The sequence below is a fragment of the Acomys russatus genome, chromosome 18 (genome assembly GCF_903995435.1).
Source record: "Acomys russatus chromosome 18, mAcoRus1.1, whole genome shotgun sequence".
NCBI classification, from domain to species: domain Eukaryota; kingdom Metazoa; phylum Chordata; class Mammalia; order Rodentia; family Muridae; genus Acomys; species Acomys russatus.
In genome coordinates this window covers 55,029,451-55,049,469 of record NC_067154.1, presented here as the reverse complement: position 1 = coordinate 55,049,469, position 20,019 = coordinate 55,029,451, and the positions used below count along the sequence as shown (strand labels likewise).

The 20,019-nt window shown below is 39.4% G+C and overlaps 2 protein-coding genes across 2 annotated transcripts in view; one reads left to right on the top strand and one right to left on the bottom strand.

Annotated features, from left to right (window-relative positions):
* LOC127202262 (glypican-5-like) overlaps window positions 1–19,385 on the bottom strand; it is a 34,395-nt gene extending 15,010 nt beyond the window's left edge. The window contains exon 1 of the mRNA XM_051160958.1: window positions 18,884–19,385. Within this exon, the coding sequence (XP_051016915.1) occupies window positions 18,884–19,328 (445 nt within the window). The 5' untranslated portion in view covers window positions 19,329–19,385. The remainder of the gene's footprint in view (window positions 1–18,883) is intronic.
* Window positions 16,296–16,775, top strand: LOC127202263 (FAU ubiquitin-like and ribosomal protein S30). The gene has a single exon (XM_051160959.1). It carries the CDS (start codon window positions 16,311–16,313, stop codon window positions 16,710–16,712), a length of 402 nt encoding a protein of 133 aa, XP_051016916.1. The 5' UTR covers window positions 16,296–16,310; the 3' UTR covers window positions 16,713–16,775.
* Window positions 19,386–20,019: the final 634 nt, after the last annotated feature.

Sequence of the window (20,019 nt, the reverse complement as noted above, 5' to 3'; positions counted from 1 at the left end):
TACTTTCTTACTTCAAGAGGGAAAAAAAACAGGACATAATTACAATCTTAACAAAGCAAAACTAAACTCCAATGTACAAATAATTCAGTGTCCAAGGTATTGGATCCACTCACCATCTTCTGGGCTCCTCCAAAGTACTTAACTTCTCAAGCTCCATTTTCTGACACCCACATAGATTGTCTTCAAACCTCAGGCCAGCTCCACTCTATGACTGTTGTGCTTGGCAGGTGCTCCATGGTACTGGCATCTTCAAAATGCTTAGGTTTCTGCTGGAACTGGGTGTACTTTCACCAATATATTTTCCTAGGCTTTCTTCATGGTGCTAAGCCTCAACTTCTCTCTATGACCAACTTAATACTGGGACTTTAATTGCTACTGAGGTGTCACCTTCACCTTCACCAGTGGCCTCTCCTGGTCTTTCCTAGTGACAAGCCTCAGCTGCTATCCATGATCCCTTCATGACTTCAAAACCAGTACCACCTGAATGACTCTTACACTACCAATTTTGGCTGCCAGTATGAGGTACAACCTTGGTAGTCTCTCAAACACAGCTTATATGTCCTAAGTCAGGAGAAACACTCCCTAGAATATATTTTTCTTTTTTCTTTTTAGTCATTTTTTAACATCTTGACCAGTTTCACCTCCCTCCCCTTCTCCCAGTCCCTCCCTTACTTCCCCTCTCTCCTCCCCCCGCCCCCATCCACTCCTCTGTTTCTCTTCAGAAAATGGCAGGCCTCCCATGGATATCAACCATCCATGGCATATCAAGTTGTAGTAAGACTAGGCACCTCCTCTCTTGTTAATGCTAGAGGCTGCAACCTAGAGGAGAAAGAAGTTTCCCAGAACGTTTTACCTCAAAGATATTGACCTCTTCTTAATCACTGCTAATTTCTCAGCTCCAACTGACAAGGATTAATTGTCACAGCAATGCAAAGGTTTCATTTTAATGGTGCTGGTCTCTTGTTAATCACCACTGACTCTTCCACATCCACTGTCCAGAACCACAGAATCTTAATTCAAACAACAAATGGCTCTGATAGAGTCATAAACATCCTGCTGAAATGTTACAAGCCAGCCCTCCATTGCCTGCATTGCCTTCAACATTCTTATCTTCCCAGATCCTATAGAACATCTCATTGAGCTCTCAACACTCAATGGATTTCTAGCCCAAAGTTCCTAAGTCTTTCTACAACACTCCTCAAAACAATGTGGTCAGGTCTGTCACAGCAATACCCCATACCTAGTACCAATTTCTGTCCCAGTAAGAATTTCTATTGCTGTGGTGAAACACCATAACCAAAAACAGGTTAGGGAGGAAAGAATTTATAATTCTACATCTCAGTCTACCATTGAAGGAAGACAGGGACAGGAACTCAAACAGGCAGGAATCTGGAGGCAGGAAGAGATGCAGTGACCATGGAGGGGTGTGGCTTACTGGCTCACTCCCTCTGGTTTTCTCAGCCTGCTTTCTTATAACATCCAAAACCAACATCCCAGGGCTGGCCCTCTCCCATCAATCACTAATTAAGAAAAATACCCAACATGGTTGCCTACAATCCTACCTCATGAAGCATTTTCTCAACTGCGACTCCCTCCTCTCTAGCAACTCTAGTTTGTGTCAAGTAGGCATGAAATTAGCTAGCATATGAAGCACGGTAAGTAGTGTGAATAGAACATCGGTCACCAGGACTCCCTCCCCTCATTCCCGCAGACTCCAGCTGCTCAGGTGCAGGCCACAACAGTTAGAAGAGACTCTAGCTTCTCAGACACAGGCCACACCAGTCATAAGAAGAGACCCCCTGCTGCATGAAAGGCCAAACAAGTTGCCAGAAGTCAAAACCCAACCTGATAAGACATTCCTTAGTGGCTCAGATATTAAGCAGGCTGACAGACATCCTGGCCAAAAGGCCCAAGAAGACATAGAAGCAAAGGAAGAAAACACCCATTCAACAAATACAAACTCAGAAATCAGCACCCTGAACTATAATCACCCCAAACATAGAGGCTTGAATGCCAGCATAGGAACACAACCAACAAGAGCCAGGACAATTTGGCACCTTCAGAGCCCAGGTATCCTATGACAGCAAGACCTGAGTATTCCAATGCAGCTGAAGACAAGAAAGCAACCATAAAATCAACTTTATGAAGATGATAGAAATCTTTAAAGAAGAAATGGGAAAAAATCCCTAAAGAAGCAAAGGAAAAGACAAATGAAAAAAAATGGAGAAATTAATAAATCCCATAAAGAATGCCAAGAAACCCAATTAAAAAGCAAACAGGTGAAGGAAACTTTCAAGACCTGAAAATTGAAATATAGAAGCAATAAAGAAAGCATAAACTGAGAGAACTCTGGAAATGGAAAATCTAGGTACACAAACAGGAACTACAGATGCAAGAATTGCCAAGAGAATAAATGAGATGGAAGAAAGAATCTCAGAGGTTGAAGATATGACAGAAGAAATAGATTCAGTGGTCAAAGAAAATGTTAAATCGAAAAAGATCCTGACACAAAACATCCCAGAAATCTGTGATACTATGAAAAGACCAAACCTAAGAATAATAGAAATAGAAGAAGACTCCCAGCTCAAACGTCCAGAAAATATTTGCAACAAAATCATAAAAGGATATAGGGGAAGGGGCTGGGAGAGGGGCTAAATAAGGATGTAAAATGAATAAATAATTAAATAAAATTTTAAAAAAGAAAGTTTCCCCTACCACATAATAATCAAAACATTAAACGTACATAACAAAGAAAAATTTTAAAGGATGCAAGGGGAAAAGGACAAGTAACATAAAAAGGCAAATCTATTAGAAGTACACTCAACTACTCAAGAGAGACTCTAAAATCCACAAAAGGCTGGGCAGATGTCTTCCAGACTCTAAGACACTACAAATGTAAGCTGAGACTACTACTCCCAGCAAAACTTTAAATTTCCATAGAAAAAACAAGATATTCCATGACAAAACCAAATTCAAACAATATCTATCCAGCCCTACGAAAGATACTAAAAGGAAAACTCCAACCCAAGGAGGTTAACCACACCCAATAAAATACAGGAAATATGTAATTTCACACCAGCAAAAGCAAAAGAAGAGAAAACACAGAAACACGTACATACATACATACATACATACATACATACATACATACACACACACACACACACACACAGTGACTACAACACCAAATTAACAGGAATTAATAATCATTGGTATTAATATCTCTCAACATAATGGACTCAAATCCCCAATTAAAAGACATAGGTTAACAAAGTGGATGTGAAAACAGGATCCATCATTCTGCTGCACACAAGAAACATACCTCAACATAAAATAAGAAAATAAATAAAAAACCACTACCACAGAGTAAATGGCTGGAAAAAGATTTTCCAAGCAAATGGACCCAATAAGCACGCTAGTGTAGCCACTTTAATCTCTAACAAAATAGACGTTCAACCAAATCAAACAAAAGAGATAGGGAAGGACACTTCATACTCATCAAAGGAGAAATCCACCAAAAATATGTTTCAATTCTGAACATCTATGCCTGAAATGCAAAGGCACACACATTCATTAAAGAAATATTACTAAGATAAAGTAGGAGGGTTAGATGAGATCTTCAAAAGCATCAGAGGCATGCAGGATATGACATTTTAAATGTTTTTTTAATTATTATTTTAAAGATTCACTGACAGTGAGACAGGTTAACTCCTGGCAACACCCAACCTTACTCAAAGAGGATGATGAGCATCAAAAAACCTCCTTATGGAGATGGCTTCAAATGTGGCAAACAAGCCACTTGGCAAAATATCCTTATTACTACCACAGACAGAATTCTGCCTAAGAAAAGGGCAAGCTTGGATGCAGGCAGAGTCAATGGCCAAACTCTGCCTACACAGGGTTTGTAGCCTGCCTACACAAGTCCTCACAAATATGTCTGTCAGATATATTGGGCCAGAAGGCTGAAGAAGATACTCCAACATTATAGAGAATTTTGGGTGACTATTCAAGTAGCAAACTGTCTCTGTCATCTTCTCATTTAGAAAGCCACAATCCTGCACTTCTGGCATACTGAGGTAATCAAGTTTATTCCCTCTCAAGTCTCTGATGGAGTTGAAGACCAGGTAACTTAGTTTTACAATGACGCTTAGTTGTTTAGGGGTTAAGATGTTTTTAGGTCTAGATAGATGTTTTAAGTTGATAATGACAATATTTGATAGAGATTGATTTACATTCAAATTTTAGATGCACCAAGATAGGAAAGATGTTTTCTTCAAGGCTGTTAAATGCAAATAGCCAAAACACTAAGAATGCAATATTTATATAATTCCTGATTGTGCCATGGTTCTTCTTGCTATAGGTAGTCTATTATACATACATATATATATAATAAAATTAATGTATATGTAAAAATTAAAATAAATAAATAAATACAAATAAATAAAAAATTTTCCTTCAAAAAAAAAAAGAAAAAGAAACATTACTAAAGTTTACATCACACAACAAACTCACACATTGATAGTGGAGACTTCAAAACACCTCATTCTCACCAATAGATAGATCATCCAGATAGAAACTAAACAAAGAAATAATGGAACAGACGTTATGACTCAAATGGAAGTAATAGATACCTACAAAACATTTCATTCAATCATAACAAATATCACTTCTTCTCATCAGGAAACCTGCTCCAAAATGACTGTATACTCAGTCACTAAGCAAGTCTCAACAGATACAAAGAAAATTTAAATAACCCCTGTATCTTTTTGTTTTGTTTTGTTTTCGGAGACTGAGTTTCTCTATGTAGTCTTGGCTGTCCTGGACTCACTTTATAGACCAGGTTAGCCTTGAACTCACAGTGATCCACCTGCCTCTGCCTCCCAAGTGCTGGGATTAAAAACGTATGCAACCACCACCCAGCATAACCCCTGTATCTTATCAGACCACTATGGGTTAAAATTGGACAACAGAAACAACAGAAAGCCTAAAGGCTGAAGAAAACTGAACAAATTTCTTCTCATCAACAATAATGTCAAGGAAGAAATTTTTAAAAAATTAAAAACTGTGTAGAATTCAATGAAAATGAATGCACAACATAGCCAATGGGACACAATGAGAGCAGTACTCAGCAAAAAGTTCATAGCTCTAAATGCTTTCACAAAGAGATTTGTGCGTTCTCATACTAGTGATTTAACACCATATCTGAAATCTCTACAACAAAAAGAAGCACACAAGAGGAGGAAATAACCTAACCCAGGGCTGAAATAATGAAATAGAAACAAACAGAACAATAGAAAGAATCAATAAAACAAAGACATGGTTCTTTGAGAAAATCGACAATATTGACAAATGCTTACCCCAAATAACTAAAAGGCAGAGAAAGAATATCCAAATTAACTAAATCAAAAATGAAAAGGGGGACATAACAATAGACACTGAGAAAATCCAAAGAGTATTAGTTCTTTCTTCAAAGACCTGTACTCCAAAAATTGGAAAATCTAAAAGAAATGGACATTTTTCTCTATAGATTCCACTTACTAAAGTTAAATCAACACAAACAATTTCAATAGACCCCTAACCTTTAAGGAAATAGAAGCAGTCATTAACATTCTCCCAACCAAAGGGGGAAATAGCCCAGAGCCAGATGGTTTTAGTACAGAATTCTACCAGAATTTCAAAGAGGAGCTAATACCAATACTCCTCAAATTATTTCACAAAATAGAAACAGAAGACACATTGCCAAATTCATTTTATGACACCATAGTCATCCTGATAACTAAGCCACACAAAGACTCAAGAAATAAAGACAATTTCAGACCAATTTCTCTCATGAACATTGATGCAAAAATAGTCAATAAAATATACACAAACTGAATCCAAGAACTCAACAAAAAACATTATTCATTACGATCAAGTAAGCTTCATCCCAGCAATGCAGGGATGGTTCAACATAGGAAAATCCATCAACATAATCCACCACATAAACAAACTGAAAGAAAAAGACCACATGATCATCTCATTAGATGCTGAAAATGCTTTTGACAAAATCCAACACTCTTTCATGATAAAACTTTTGGACATATCAGGGATACAAGATACAAACCTAAATATAAGAAAGGTAATATACAGCAAGCAGACAGCTACCATCAAATTAGATAGAAAAATAAAGCAATCCTACTAAAATCAGGGACAAAACAAGGTTGTCCATTCTCTCCATATTTATCCAATATAGTACTTGAAGGTTTAGCTGGAGCAATAAGACAACTAAAGGAAATCAAGAGAATACAAATTGGAAAGAAAAAGTTAAAGTATCTCTCTATTCACAGATGATAGCATACAAAAAATTTACCAGGGAACTGCTACAGCTGATAAATACCTTAAGCAAAGTGGCTGGATACAAGATTAATTTTAAAAAAATCAGCAGCACTCTTGTATACAAATGACAAAAGGTCTGAGAAAAAAGATTAAGGAAACTACACTCTTCACAAATAATATCGGATATTTTGGGGTAACTCTAATCAAGCAAGTGAAAGATCTATCAGACAAGAACTTCAAGTCTTTGAAGAAAAAAAAATGGAGAAGACATCAGAAGACGGAAAAATCTCCCATGCTCATGGGTCTGTAGGATTAACATAGTAAAAATGCTATCTTACCAAAAGCAATCTACACATTCAACACAATTCCTATCAAACTCCAACATAATTCTTTAAAAAAAAAAAAAAAAAAAAAAAAAAAACGTTTAGAAAACAATACTCAACTTCATACTGAAAAAGAAAAGGCCCGGGATAGCTAAAACAATCCTGCACAATAAAAGAACTTCTGGGGGTATCATCAGTCCTGATTCCAAACTTTACTACAGAGCAATAGTAATAAAAACTCCATAGAAACAGACAAGATGATCAATGGAATCAAAGACTATTAAGAAAATCAACATACCTATTGATTTTTCATAAAGAAGCCAGAAATATACAATGAAAAGAAGAAGAAAGCATCTTCAGCAAATGGTGTTTGTCTCACTGAATGTCGGCATGTAGAAGAATGTAAACAGATCCACATCTATCGCCCTGCCCAAAACTTAAGTCCAAGCGGATCAAAGACCTCAACATAAAACTGGATACACTGAACCTGATAGAAGAGAAAATGTAACAGGAGACAACTTCCTTAACAGAACACTAACAGCTCAGGTACTTGGATTAAGAATTAATAAATGGCACCCCATGAAACTGAAAAGCTTCTGTAAGGCAAAGAACACACTCAAAAGGAAGAAATGGCAGCCCACAGAATGGGAAAAGGTCTTCCCCAACTCCACATCTAACAGAGGGCTTGCTTGTATCCAAAATATATAAAGAACTCAAGCAACTAGACACCAACAAACCAAATAACTCAATTAAAAATGAGGTACAGACCTAAAAGAGGATTCTCAACAGAGAAACTTAAAATGGACAGGAAGCACTTAAAGAAATGTTCAGCAACCTTAGCTATCAGGGAGATGCAAATCAAAAGGACTCTGACATTCCATCTTACACCTGTCACAGGCTAGCTAAGATTAATAACTCAAGTGACAGCACATGCTGGGGAGGGTGTGGAGCAAGGGGAACACTTTTCCGTTGCTGGTGGGAGTACAAACTTGTACAGCCATTTTGGGAATCAATACAGCAGTTTCTCAGAAAATTAGGAATAGTTCTACTTGAAGACCCAGCTATACCACTCCTGGACACACACCCAAAAGATGATCCACTATGCAACAACAAATGTAGGAACTTAAGCTTCCACATGACCTCTGGGGAATGTCGATGTCTCTTCTCAGCTGCCTAGCAAGCACCACAGGATTGGTAATGATGCCTTGCACAGATTTCCTGGGACCACCTATTCCCCACACCCTTGTAGTTGGCAGCAGTGACAGAAATTTTTTATAAAGGATCAACTTTCGGAAAGTTTTAAATTTGAAACCAGAGAACTGCTTTAGTTCCTTTTTTGTGAGAAACGACACAGCTGCATTTCTGACATGTGCAGAAGGTTGGTGTGCAATAGAAAAAAAAAACAATTCTAAATCCACACAGAGGGAAGTTTAGTCCTATAGGCTGGGCCCAGAATTCAATAAAAAGAAGCAATTGAGAGGAACCCCAACATTCATCTCTGTAGTTCCTGACTGCAGACCCAAGGTGACCAGTTGTCTCAGGCTCCTGTTTCCATGTCTTCCCTTCTGTAATAGACCGACCATACTGCAAACTCTAAGAGTAAGATCACCCTTCCTTAAGTTGACTTTGTCACAAGAAGTAACTGTAACTGATACTGAAAGTCTTTGTTGGGTTATGAAACACCATGACCAAAGAAAGAAATTTGGGGAGGAAAGGGTTTACTTGGTTTACACTTCCACATTACAACCCATCGCTGAAGGAAGTCAGGGCAGGAACTCACTCCAGCAGGACAGGAACCTGGAGGCAGGAACCCATGGAGGGATGCTGCTTACTGCCTTGTTCCTCATGGCTTGCTCCTGTTTCTTTATAGAACCCAGGATCACCAGCCCAGGGATGGCACCAATGGACTGGGTGGTTTCTCCATCAATCACTAATTAAGAAAATGCGTTGCAGCCAGATCTTTTTTCTATTGACATTCCCTCCTCTTAAATAGCTCTACCTTGTGTCAAGTTCACATAAAACTATACAATACACAAGCATATCTGTGGAGATGTGTTCAAGCAGTATCAGCATAACATGGTTCTGAAAACACACCAGAGGAGACAAGAAACCTGTATATACAGTATCTGTATAGAAGAAAGCAAAACATCTGAGAAGTTGAGTCATTTGCTAAATGTCACACATCTAATAAACGGAATGGCAAACTAAGCCAATTCAAAACTATAAATCCATTTCTCTACACTATAACATTTGACAAATTGTGATAATATGTCTCATTTTTTCATTCATTCATCCCAAAACAACATTTTAATGCTTTGTCAGACTTATTTTTTCTCATTATGACTACAAGACATTTGCATAGATGAATTAAATGTTAAATATTTGATGACCTGCAGCATTTTTTTTTCCACAAGTGAGCTTCCAAGGGGGAAAAAAAGAAAACTTAGCTTTATGTTTCAGACTAAAGCTCCTAGCTGAGCAGGCATAGATCCACACAGGTCCACCCGATACTCAGAAGCTAAAGAAGGTCATTGATTTCTTCTGTGTGCATCTCACTGTGTTATTTCTACTTCCCTTACCTTTTAAGTTGATCAAAACCTTTTTTTTTTTTTTCAAAAATATGAGTTGGGTTTGTTGGATTTTTGTTTTGTTTTTAAACCCAGAGTGAAATGTGCTCCAAGCCTGGTGAGAATGGACTATTAATGTCTTCCTTTTATTGACCTGCTTCAGTCTCAGTTCGTTAAGCACAGACATCTCAATGATCTAAAGAAAATGAGCCAAATGTAACTTAGTCTAACCTTACTGAATAACAGAGTTACTCAAAAAGCAAATAAATTTGAACTGGTAATTTAATATTGACAAATTTCCACTTAAAGAATCTATATGCAATGGACAGGATATCCCCGTGTAATTTTTCCTCCTTCATTTTATTTGATCAATGCAGGCACACTCTTGCTGTGCTTTCAGACCAACTCCTTACTAAGATTTCATCCTTTCCTAACATGAGTGAAAAGGCAGCAGAATATGAGTTCTAAGAATTCAGCTTCAGAGATTAATTATGTTGCTTATACAGAATTATGAAAACTAAGTTAAATTTTAGCATATCATTGAAGGAAAAGAAATAGTAATTCAAACTCCTTATCCTAATGAGTAATAAAAATTTAATCATGTACTAAGGAATGCTTACTAGCTTTTAGATCATGACTATTTTTAAACATATTTAAGTGAAGAGCTGAGCAAAATCAAAATATACATGTGCGTTTCATTAGCACTGACACAATAATTCTTCTGTTTAGGGAAATTTTTCATGCTTCTTATAAGATGTGTGAACAAATTATGGCACATACGTCATATATGCAGAAAAAATACAAATTTTCATTGTAAAGAGGTCTTAAAGACTTGATAAGCCTCAGTGTCCATCGATCAATAGATGAATAGAGAAAACTGTGGTGTGGACACACAATAGAATATGACTTGTCTATAAGAAATAAGGTACTGTCATTTGCAGCCATAGGATGAATGTTGCAGATGCCATCTTGAATAATAAAGGTAAGGTACAAAGAGAAAAATACTACATGATCTAAAAGGTTGATTTTGTAACAACAGAGAGTAAAGCGGTGTTTACTACAGGCTCAGCTAATCCAAGATCTCATCACAAAATACAAAATTATAGTTAGAAAGAACTAAGTTCAACAGAGCTGTTGTACAATGAACTAATAAGTACAGTACTAGTACACTCATTCTTCGGAAATGAAGTAACTGACTTTTAAGATTTTTTGCCACCAAGAATGATCCATTGTGAGATCACATGTATATTATTTAGCTAGTATTAGCCACTTTACCACATGCATGCATTATGTGTATATACTAGTTACATTTTCAGTATGTATAGTGAAAAATTAAGTTCTAAATAATAAATATAAACAATTTCATGTCAGTAATTTAAAATAAACCGATTTGAGCCATGATAGCACATGTTGTTAATCCCATAACTTGGGAGGCAGAGGCAGAGAACTCAGTGAATTCAAAGCCAGCCTGGTCTACACAGAGAAATGTTGTCTCAGGAAAAAAAAGAGAAAAGAAAATTTAAAAAAAAAAAGTCTTTATTGGAAATACTTTACAGATTCCACATGCTTGCTACAATACAGCATGGTTTGTGATTTACTAACAATTATTTTCATCCTCAAAGTCTGAGGTAACTCTGCTATGTCCACCTGCTGTCCTAACCTCCACTGACTCCTTTTCTCACTGTGACAAAATGCCAGACAAATGAGATTTAAGGAAGAACTCATTTTGGGGTCATAGATTGGCACAGATCATCGTGGCAGGGAAGGCATTGCCACAGCTGGTCAGTCACATTGCATGTGCAATGAGAAAGCACAGAGACAAATGCTGAGGCCTCACTTGCCTTCTTTTCATCCAGTCCAGGACACCAGCCTGTAGAACCATGCCACTCACATCTGAGGTAGGCCTTCACATCTTAACCAAGCCACTCACACCTGAGGTAGGCCTTCACACCTTAGCCAAGCCACTCACACCTGAGGTAGGTCTTCACACCTTAGCCAATCCAGTCTAGACCTATAGAGAGATGTATGTCTTAGGTGATTCTACTTCCTGTCATGCTGACCATCAATACTACCATTACAGTACTCTTCAACAAATACAGGAGCTATTCCATAGATGATTAATGTCATTCAGAATGTCACTCTCAGCAAGGAATTAACAGGGTGGAAGAATAAAAGAGGATTCACTTCACAGGTCATTACTAGTAATTTCTTCATGGAAGAAATTCCATTTTGAAAAAATTAGACCCAAATAAAATATAAGCCAATTAAATACAGGGCCAAATGCAAATTGTATTTTGTTCCATTCTCTTTCCATTCTTTACGAGTCAATAAAGCTGTGAGATCACATGATGGCAGGGTGCAAATAAACCCTGTCAAATACTTCTCCTGTTCCTGAAGAACAGCAGAGAGCACACTCTTGCAGATACTTCTCTAGCTGTCCACTTACTCCATTTCAAAATTCCTAGATGAAACAACCTTACATTTAAATCCTTTAAATTTAAAATTAATGGTGTTAGAATTCTGCTTCAGTCTGCCTACATGTGATTTCATTGCTTACCTGCCACAGGAGCGTGGCCCTGTCCAGGGCTATATAAAAGGACAGTCCTACCTCACCCCTCCCTCTTACTCTTTTTCTCTCACTCTCTTTCTCTCTCTTTCTCTCTCTCCCTGTACCCCTCCCTTATTTCCTTCTCTCTCCATACTCACTTAATAAACCTCATATAATATACTATCTGTTGCATGGCATCGTATTATCTTATCATCTTATATTTTTGAATCATTACAAGTAAGATTGGGTCACTTTATAGAATCTGTGCCAAAGTTACACAAGAAAATGTTAGCTCTGAGGAAACAATTTACTTGCAACAGAGCCAAGCACAGACCATCTAAACAACTATGCTGTCTACCTTCTTCAAATTACAACAAATAGAGTATTAGGTGACTATTAATAAAAAATAAAATAAAAAAATAATTTATTTATCAAAGTCTATGTATGAGTGCTGATCTGTGAAAAATCAATTACAGATTCTTCTCTCCTGATATATTATGCTAAAGAATGGAAATACATTTAACGTGGGTCACTGTGCTATAAATCACCAAGTACTGGCCCATGGACGGTGGGTGAGTGGGAAACTTCAGGGGTGATAGCATGAAAGACACATGCGTAAGCAGGAAGCAGCACACCTGTGTCTTACCTGCTCACAGCTGGGGCAATCTGCCTCGCAGGGGAAGTCCTTCCCAGGACAGTGTGCAAGGCCACCACAAAACCGGAGATATGAAGTGACAAAGACACTTGGGTGTTAAGGCACATGATGTTGATCTTCTAGAGGACATGCGTCCAGTTCCTAAGACTCCAAACACTCAATCTCCAAGGGACTCAGCGCCCTCTTCTGGCCTCCTCACATACAAGTGTGTGTGTGTGTGTGTGTGTGTGTGTGTGTGTGTAAGCATACATACCTCTTTTAAAAATAAGAATTGGAGAGGGAACTCTCTTGTATCTAGATGGTGACAATCAGATAGGAAGTTCTGAGTTCTCAAAGAGCGACCACACAATAGGCCTAGGGATTTCTTTTTTTTGTTGTTGTTGCTGGGTTGGTTTTGTTTTGTTTTGTTTTGTTTTGTTTTGTTTTGTTTTTTATGTTTTTCTAAGACTTATTTCTTTGGTGGATATGGATGCTTTGTATACATGTAAATCTGTGAACCAGAAGAAGTTATCAGTTCCCATTGGACCACAGTTATTAGATGGATGTAAAATGCACGTGGGTGCTGGGAATTGAACTCAGAATCTCGGGATGAGCACCCACTGTTCTCAACCACTGAGCCATCTTCCTGAAACTCTGCCATTCGATGTCAGTAAAGTTTGTGGTATATGTGAAGTATCAACTTGGAAGTGGCTAGAATTACCTTTCTCAGAGCTACATTTAAAGCAACTATATGTCTAAAGCTTTCAGTTAGACCATGTTGGGCTTTGCTGTAATGGTTCCAGTCATCTGTTAAAAAAAAAAAAAAAAAAGAACCAAGGCAAGTGTCTAGCTCAGAGCCATGTATTTAACAATTAAAACATTCATAGTCACAGCTTATAGATAGCAGTGTCTTAGAACTCAGTACTCAAGACTTCCTTCTATGGTTTAAGAATCAAAGAGAGCCAAAATATATACCAACAAGCTTCCTTCAGCTTAACTAAATAAAATACTGCAACTCTTATTTTGTATCAAGCCCTATTCTATGCACCAAACCATATTCAAAAAACAAGATACAAATCAGGCCCAATCATCTGTATGACTTTCAGAACCCCAAGCCAGAAGCAGATGGAAGCCCAGTGTTCAAATTTCAATATGGTGCCAAGAGTACATTAAAATAGGCATGAGATCCTTCTGAATGTGGGCTTCTGTCTTGTTACTGTATAGATTGACCACTGATTATAGCACTGTCCCCAGAAGATATGTTCTCTGTTTTCATTACGCACACAATCTCATGGAGAAAGATGTAGAGCTGAGAGAAAAGGAGTGTGTAATAAGTGCCATGTACAAAAGAAAATGCATTCTCCAATAGTAATTGGTATGTTTTAGTGTAGTACATGTTAATTTTAGCTGAAATTTGAAGCATGCAAATAAGTCAGCTATTCAATCTTTCTTTTTTTTTGTCTCCACTCACATGTGTGTGAGTTCCCATTCAAACTAATTGCTATTGTGACTTAGTGGAATATATCAATGATATAGTCACAGATATCTAGTTAGAAATCTAGATAATTTATATTACACACACACACACACACACACACACACACACACACACACACACACACACACATCATGGGCTAGCAAACTAACATTCCAGAAATTCTGAACTGGCTTCAGTCTAGCAAATGGAACACAGGATGTGAGCACAGATGTTCCTCTTAGCTTCCAAATTCTAACCATCCTGAATCTATCATACAAACAGAAGACTGTGACACCAGGTTAAAAAGTCACCATGATGCTTAGAGGGACCAGGGACAATGAAGCACACATACTTATAGTTGATAGCGTACTTATAGTTGGCCCTATAGCATTTGCCACGCTGATACAGACCTGTGGCTCTGTGCATTGTAGCCAGCAGGAGAACAACTTTGTTTCTTAGATGTATAGTAATTCATAAGACACATATTAACTACAATAAGCAAATAATGTCATTTCAGACACATTTCCTAATTTTAAAACTATTTGAGGATGAAAAAGTCAATTATTATTTTTAAAGTCTCTGATGTGTAGAGATAAGACAATGACATGTCATCCTGAAAAAAAATCAAGTAATTTTAAAACAAGGTATTAAGTAAAGGTATTAAAATTCTTGTAATGACAAGAATTTAAAGAGAGGTTCAAAGATGACTCTCTGGGTGGCAAGGTGACTGTGAGTGAAAATGCTTGCCCTGTGTGCCTGACCACCTGACTTCAAGCCCTTCGACCTCATGATGTAATGACAGAAGCCACTCCCAAAAGTCTACTCTTACTTCCAGTGCACCCTGGCACGTATTCTCACCACACAAGCTTGCGGGCACACAATTCTGAGCCCCAAATCTATAAATGCACCCTGGCACATACTCTCCCCACACAGGTCTGTGGACACACAACTCTGAGGCCCAGGTCTATAAGGTCAACTGCTGTTCCTGCATATTACAATAAGACAAACTGACCTTTTACGATATGAATGAGCCAAAGTATTTTAAAGCAACCCAAGAGCCAAAACTACTATGCAGAGTTCTATTTTAAAGTTTTACATAGTATTAAAATTCTGGGATTTGCCACATCAAATTGATTACCATTCTATTTCTAGCTAAAACCTACCAGGTGAAAATGATTACTACACCTGTGGCGCTAAGCGCCCCACAAAGGTCTTATATGAAAACTCTGGTTCCAGGAGTGTCAGTCTTGGGAGGTGCAGTGGAAGCTTTCAGACATAAAATCTAGTGGGAGAGCATTAGATCATTGGAGTTATGGCTTCAAAGGGGCTGCTGCACCCTGGCCTTTTTGCCTTGGTTCATGAAGTGTGTAATCTGCAGCGCCTACCTACCTACAACCACCTAAGTTGTTTCAACAGAAGCCCAAGTTGGAAGCATGCAGGGAGCCCCCTAAACCATAAACCCAAGCAAATCTCATCTCTCTGCAACATAATTGCTTCATAAAAAGCTGACTAACACTTATCTTCCACAAACTTTGCTATTAAAAGTATATATTTAGGATAGATAAGCGCCCATTAAAATTAGTTATATACTAATTATCTGATAGCTGATTTTTAAATAAATCTTTTAACCATCCTCTGAAAGAAGGCACATGTATGTGAATAAATTATTATCTTCCCTCCCCAATGAGTAAAATAAAATAAAAGGGCCTTTTAAAGATGTCCCATTAACAGTTCTTCCCTGAATAAAATAAACAAGAGCAAAGGGCACCTTGACTACTACTTAGGAAATAAAAGTGGAACACAGGGAAATCTGTAATTCTAATCACATCTGCTCCTTCTCTCTTTTTTCACATTTCTCATCCAAACATTCTTAGGAGCTCAATGGGCTTAAAGGAACTGGAGCAGTGCAAAGAACAAACGTGGAGAAATCTGGGAGACAGCTTAAAAGGCTGTCCACACCATTTTAATAACTCCAAATCGGATAAGATTTTGCAGAAGATATAAAAATCAGAAGTGTAAGAAGAAACTGCAGAAAGTTATTCTATCTCCTTTATGTTACAAAAATTGCATTTTAACTAGACACTGAAGGAATTAAGCACTGTGGACAAGAAATTTTTAAAATGATAAAATAATAAACTTCTAAAAAGTACTAAACTAAATTTATTATTTTAGCCAATGGAAGACTATATATTAAATAAGCTCAGGAATGTTTAAAAATGCCACTATTTATATTCTCATTTGGAAATGACTACCTAAATGCTAAGTGTACACTCTTCTGGGACTGGTGTATTTTTAGAAAATTAAGTAGCCACCCACTGGTTTTATCATGTTAACTATTATAAATATAGTTAGGAAATATAACTGTTATATAAATATAAAAGAATAGCCTCTTTCTTGACTCCATCTTCGCGGTAGCAGCATCGCCGTCCGCGGGTTAGTCGCCAACATGCAGCTCTTTGTCCGCGCCCAGGAACTACACACCCTCGAGGTAACCGGCCAGGAGACGGTCGCCCAGATCAAAGCTCATGTGGCCTCACTGGAAGGCATTGCCCCCGAAGAGCAAGTCATGCTTCTGGCAGGCTCGCCGCTGGAGGATGAGGCCACCCTAGGCCAGTGTGGTGTAGAGGCCCTGACCACTCTGGAAGTGGCTGGCCGCATGCTGGGAGGTAAAGTCCATGGTTCCCTGGCTCGTGCTGGAAAAGTGAGAGGTCAAACTCCCAAGGTGGCCAAACAGGAGAAGAAGAAGAAGAAGACAGGCCGGGCCAAGCGGCGAATGCAGTACAACCGTCGCTTTGTCAATGTCGTGCCCACCTTTGGCAAGAAGAAGGGCCCCAATGCTAATTCCTAAGTCCCACTGTGATCCTGGCACTCTAATAAAGCCATTTTGCCCAGACAAAAAAAAAAAAAAAAAAAAAAAAAAAAAAAAAAAAAGAATAAAACTGTTAAGCATTAGCTATATGTGATTTATGCAAATTGAAAAGGAGATTTTTTTTTTTTAGCAGGGAAAAAAGATAAATCAATGTCAAAGCATTTGACTGAATCATTCAAATCAATGAATGACACAAGCTAATTTCAGTTTTATACCAAATGTTTACATGAATGAGTTTACTAGGTTTGTCTTAATATCCAAGGAATTTAGCAGTTCTTCCAGGAGCACCACTGATGTCTCCAAGAGCATAACTGGCCCAGCTGGTTTAGTGGGAGCTGCTCTGATTGCTCCTTTACCTTAAGCCACAGATAGGAAAGGTGTTTGCGATAGGGAAACAACCCAGAAGGACTTTAAGAAGAAGGTGTATGCCCTCCTGGCACTTCAGCTGTGCCATGTGTACCCAATGCAAATGATGACAAGCGTTTGCTTTTCTGTAGGGTAGAACTTCAACACTCCCTTCTATCACGGTAAAATGCTCTCACAGTGGCCATGCTCTAAAATGGTCCTCGTCAAAAGAGATGACATATACAGGCTCTAGAAACAAAACTCAACACCTTTTCACAATGTGTTGTCTTCAGGAGGCACTGGAAACACTGAGTGTGAGAAGGTGTTGGAATCAAAGCCTTACTGAGGAGCTGTCAACTACACACAAAGCTATGGCATTCAGAAGACAAGGTCTCATAATATGTATTAGGGTTTCACAGCTCAATACCTGCTGCACACAAACCAATTAGTTTAATAAGCAGCTAAATGAGAAGTCTTTCTTGAGAAAAATACACTGAAATAAGTATACACTTAGGTTTTGGGGGATGTGTGTGTGTGTGTGTGTGTGTGTGTGTGTGTGTGTGTGTGTGTGTGTGTATGTGTGTGTGTGTGTGTTGTTTTTTTAGGAAACAAGAATTGCCCTAAGCTGGAAGTTTCAACTATGTGTGTCAAATGTGGAAAGAGTGTCTAGTGTCCTACTGAATAGGTATTCAAATAAACATTGGTGTATTTCAGAGGGCTTATATAAGTGCCGGCTGATGGGTTTCATGTGCCCAGACACCCAGGAGGGATAGTAAGAATTGAGTTAACTGCCAGATAAGCAATCAAGCAAATGTGCTACCACTGGGGAGTGCTAAAGGCAAGCCTCCTTGGATTGGAAAAAGGATGTATTTTGTACTCAGCCATCCTTTGCAAATTCTTTGTGCAACAACCTCCTCAAATCCATCCCTCTCTGTTGTCTCCAGCAACAGCGAGGGTTCTCCACTGTGATCTAACTTAGCTGCAGACACTGCATTGGCTCACTAACACCTGCCCTTCCAGATAGAATGTGTACTTGCTCTCACACCAGCAGCCAGGAGTTTGAGTGCTAGGATAGCACACAAAGGATGAATGCAAGCAAAGGGGGCTTATAGAAAGCATGGTCTCCACCTGCCACGTTAAGTCTTTCTCTGTGAATCTATGGTATACCTCATCAGTGCTCAGTGCCCCCAAAATACAGGGTTTGATCGCCTGTTGCCCTAAAGCTTTTCAGGCTTGAAACTACTTCTGGGTGTGGGAGACACACTGAGAGAGGTTCTAATTCCTGTAGGAAGGTTTGGTGCGAGGGTGCGGAGGGGCAACTAAAGGTCATGTCTGAGTGCACTGGGTCGGGTGCTCATTACAGAACACATCGGCTGTGCCTGTGCAGCAAAGGAATATAAAAAGGTTTATGATTTTATCAACAAACTTGCGGCAACCAACACAACTCCTTTGTGGTTGTGAGGAAACAGAAAAACCAGGAACCCTGGTGACATTCTCTGGGAACAGATCCGCGGAGTTGCCACAGGGTCAACAAGCCTCCTCTTTACTAGTCCTTTAAACACATCACTGGAGACTTCCTTCAGGAAGCAAATGCTCCAGAGCTCCGAGGAACCCTAGATACAGTTAAGGAGCCCCCTTGAAGCTGCCCTATTGCCGCAAGCACTGGTATCACTTAGTGGTGGTGGAGGATCCCAAAGGTCATCTTCTCACCAGGATCACCTCTGAATGCTTAGAAGTACGCGGTCCCAAGCCTACAGGTCTCCGGCCGAGGCCCGCACACTGCCGGGCCAAGCAGCCGCTCTTACCTGCCCGCGGCGCATCCGGCAGCCCCTTGACAGCTCCCCCAAGCCGCCACTGGAAAAGTTTCCGAACTTCTTCGCAGCTCTCCACGCCCTCGCTCCGGGTAGATCCAAGGAGAGCAAGGAGGAGGAGACAGCGCCAGCCCAGACGCCAGGTGCGGGCATCCATTCTCGGTGTTCGGGTCGCGTCTTTCCCGCTGTGGTCCCTACTCTGCCGTGTGCCCAGCGCCGGCGGCGCCGAAGGAAGGTGCGTGGCGGAGGTTGGCTGGGGTTCGAAACGCGAACGGACCGAGGCTTCACCTGCAAGAGCTTCACTTTCTCCTCTGAAGCTCCGAGGCTGAGACGCTGGACTTCTCATGCTCAGCATCGCCGGGGTCCGGCCCGAACGAGGGCGGGTTGGCACTGCGCGAGAAGAACACAAGCCCGGAAGAAGCAGAGAACCGGCGAGCATCCGGCACCGGCCACTAGCGCTGCTGCCACCGTGGGCTCGGCTTGCAGCCACTAACCTGGGATGTGTCGGCCTGTGGAGCTGGGCTGAGCACCACTCGCCGGCCCCTCCAACAGGCCACGCCCCTAGCCACACCGCCCGCAGGCCGCCGGCTCCGCCTCAACCCAGATCCTGCGGAGCCTAGCTGCAGCCGGGCTTGGCGACCTCAGAGAAGAACCAAATTAATTGAAAGGATCCTCATCTTCTTCCTCCCGGTTCATTTTAGAAAACATTCACCTGCTGAAAAGAAAGTGTGTATAAAGAGAATTAGAAAAGGCAGGAGATGAGAAACATGGATTGGAAATGAGATGAAATATTTCTCTACTAATCAAGGTTCTCTATGCATAGGAATTTGTATTCAAATTTCCCAAAATGGACCGCGGCAAAAAGAGGAAACACAAAAGCTGGTTTTGAGAGACCTAATAACACGTAGGTTTCAAAGCATCCTGAAGAAGTTATTTTTAAATGCTTTATGTTTTTAAATTACAAAATTTGGTAAAAAGCTTTATGCTTTTAGTGCTTTGGAGTTTTTTTTTTTTTTTTTTTTTTTTTTTTTTTTTTTTTTTTTGGTAACATTAACTATGACTTTTCTGAAAGACTATCGCGTTCTTTATATCACAATGAAGGTGAAGTCCATCTTATTCTCTTAGTGCTC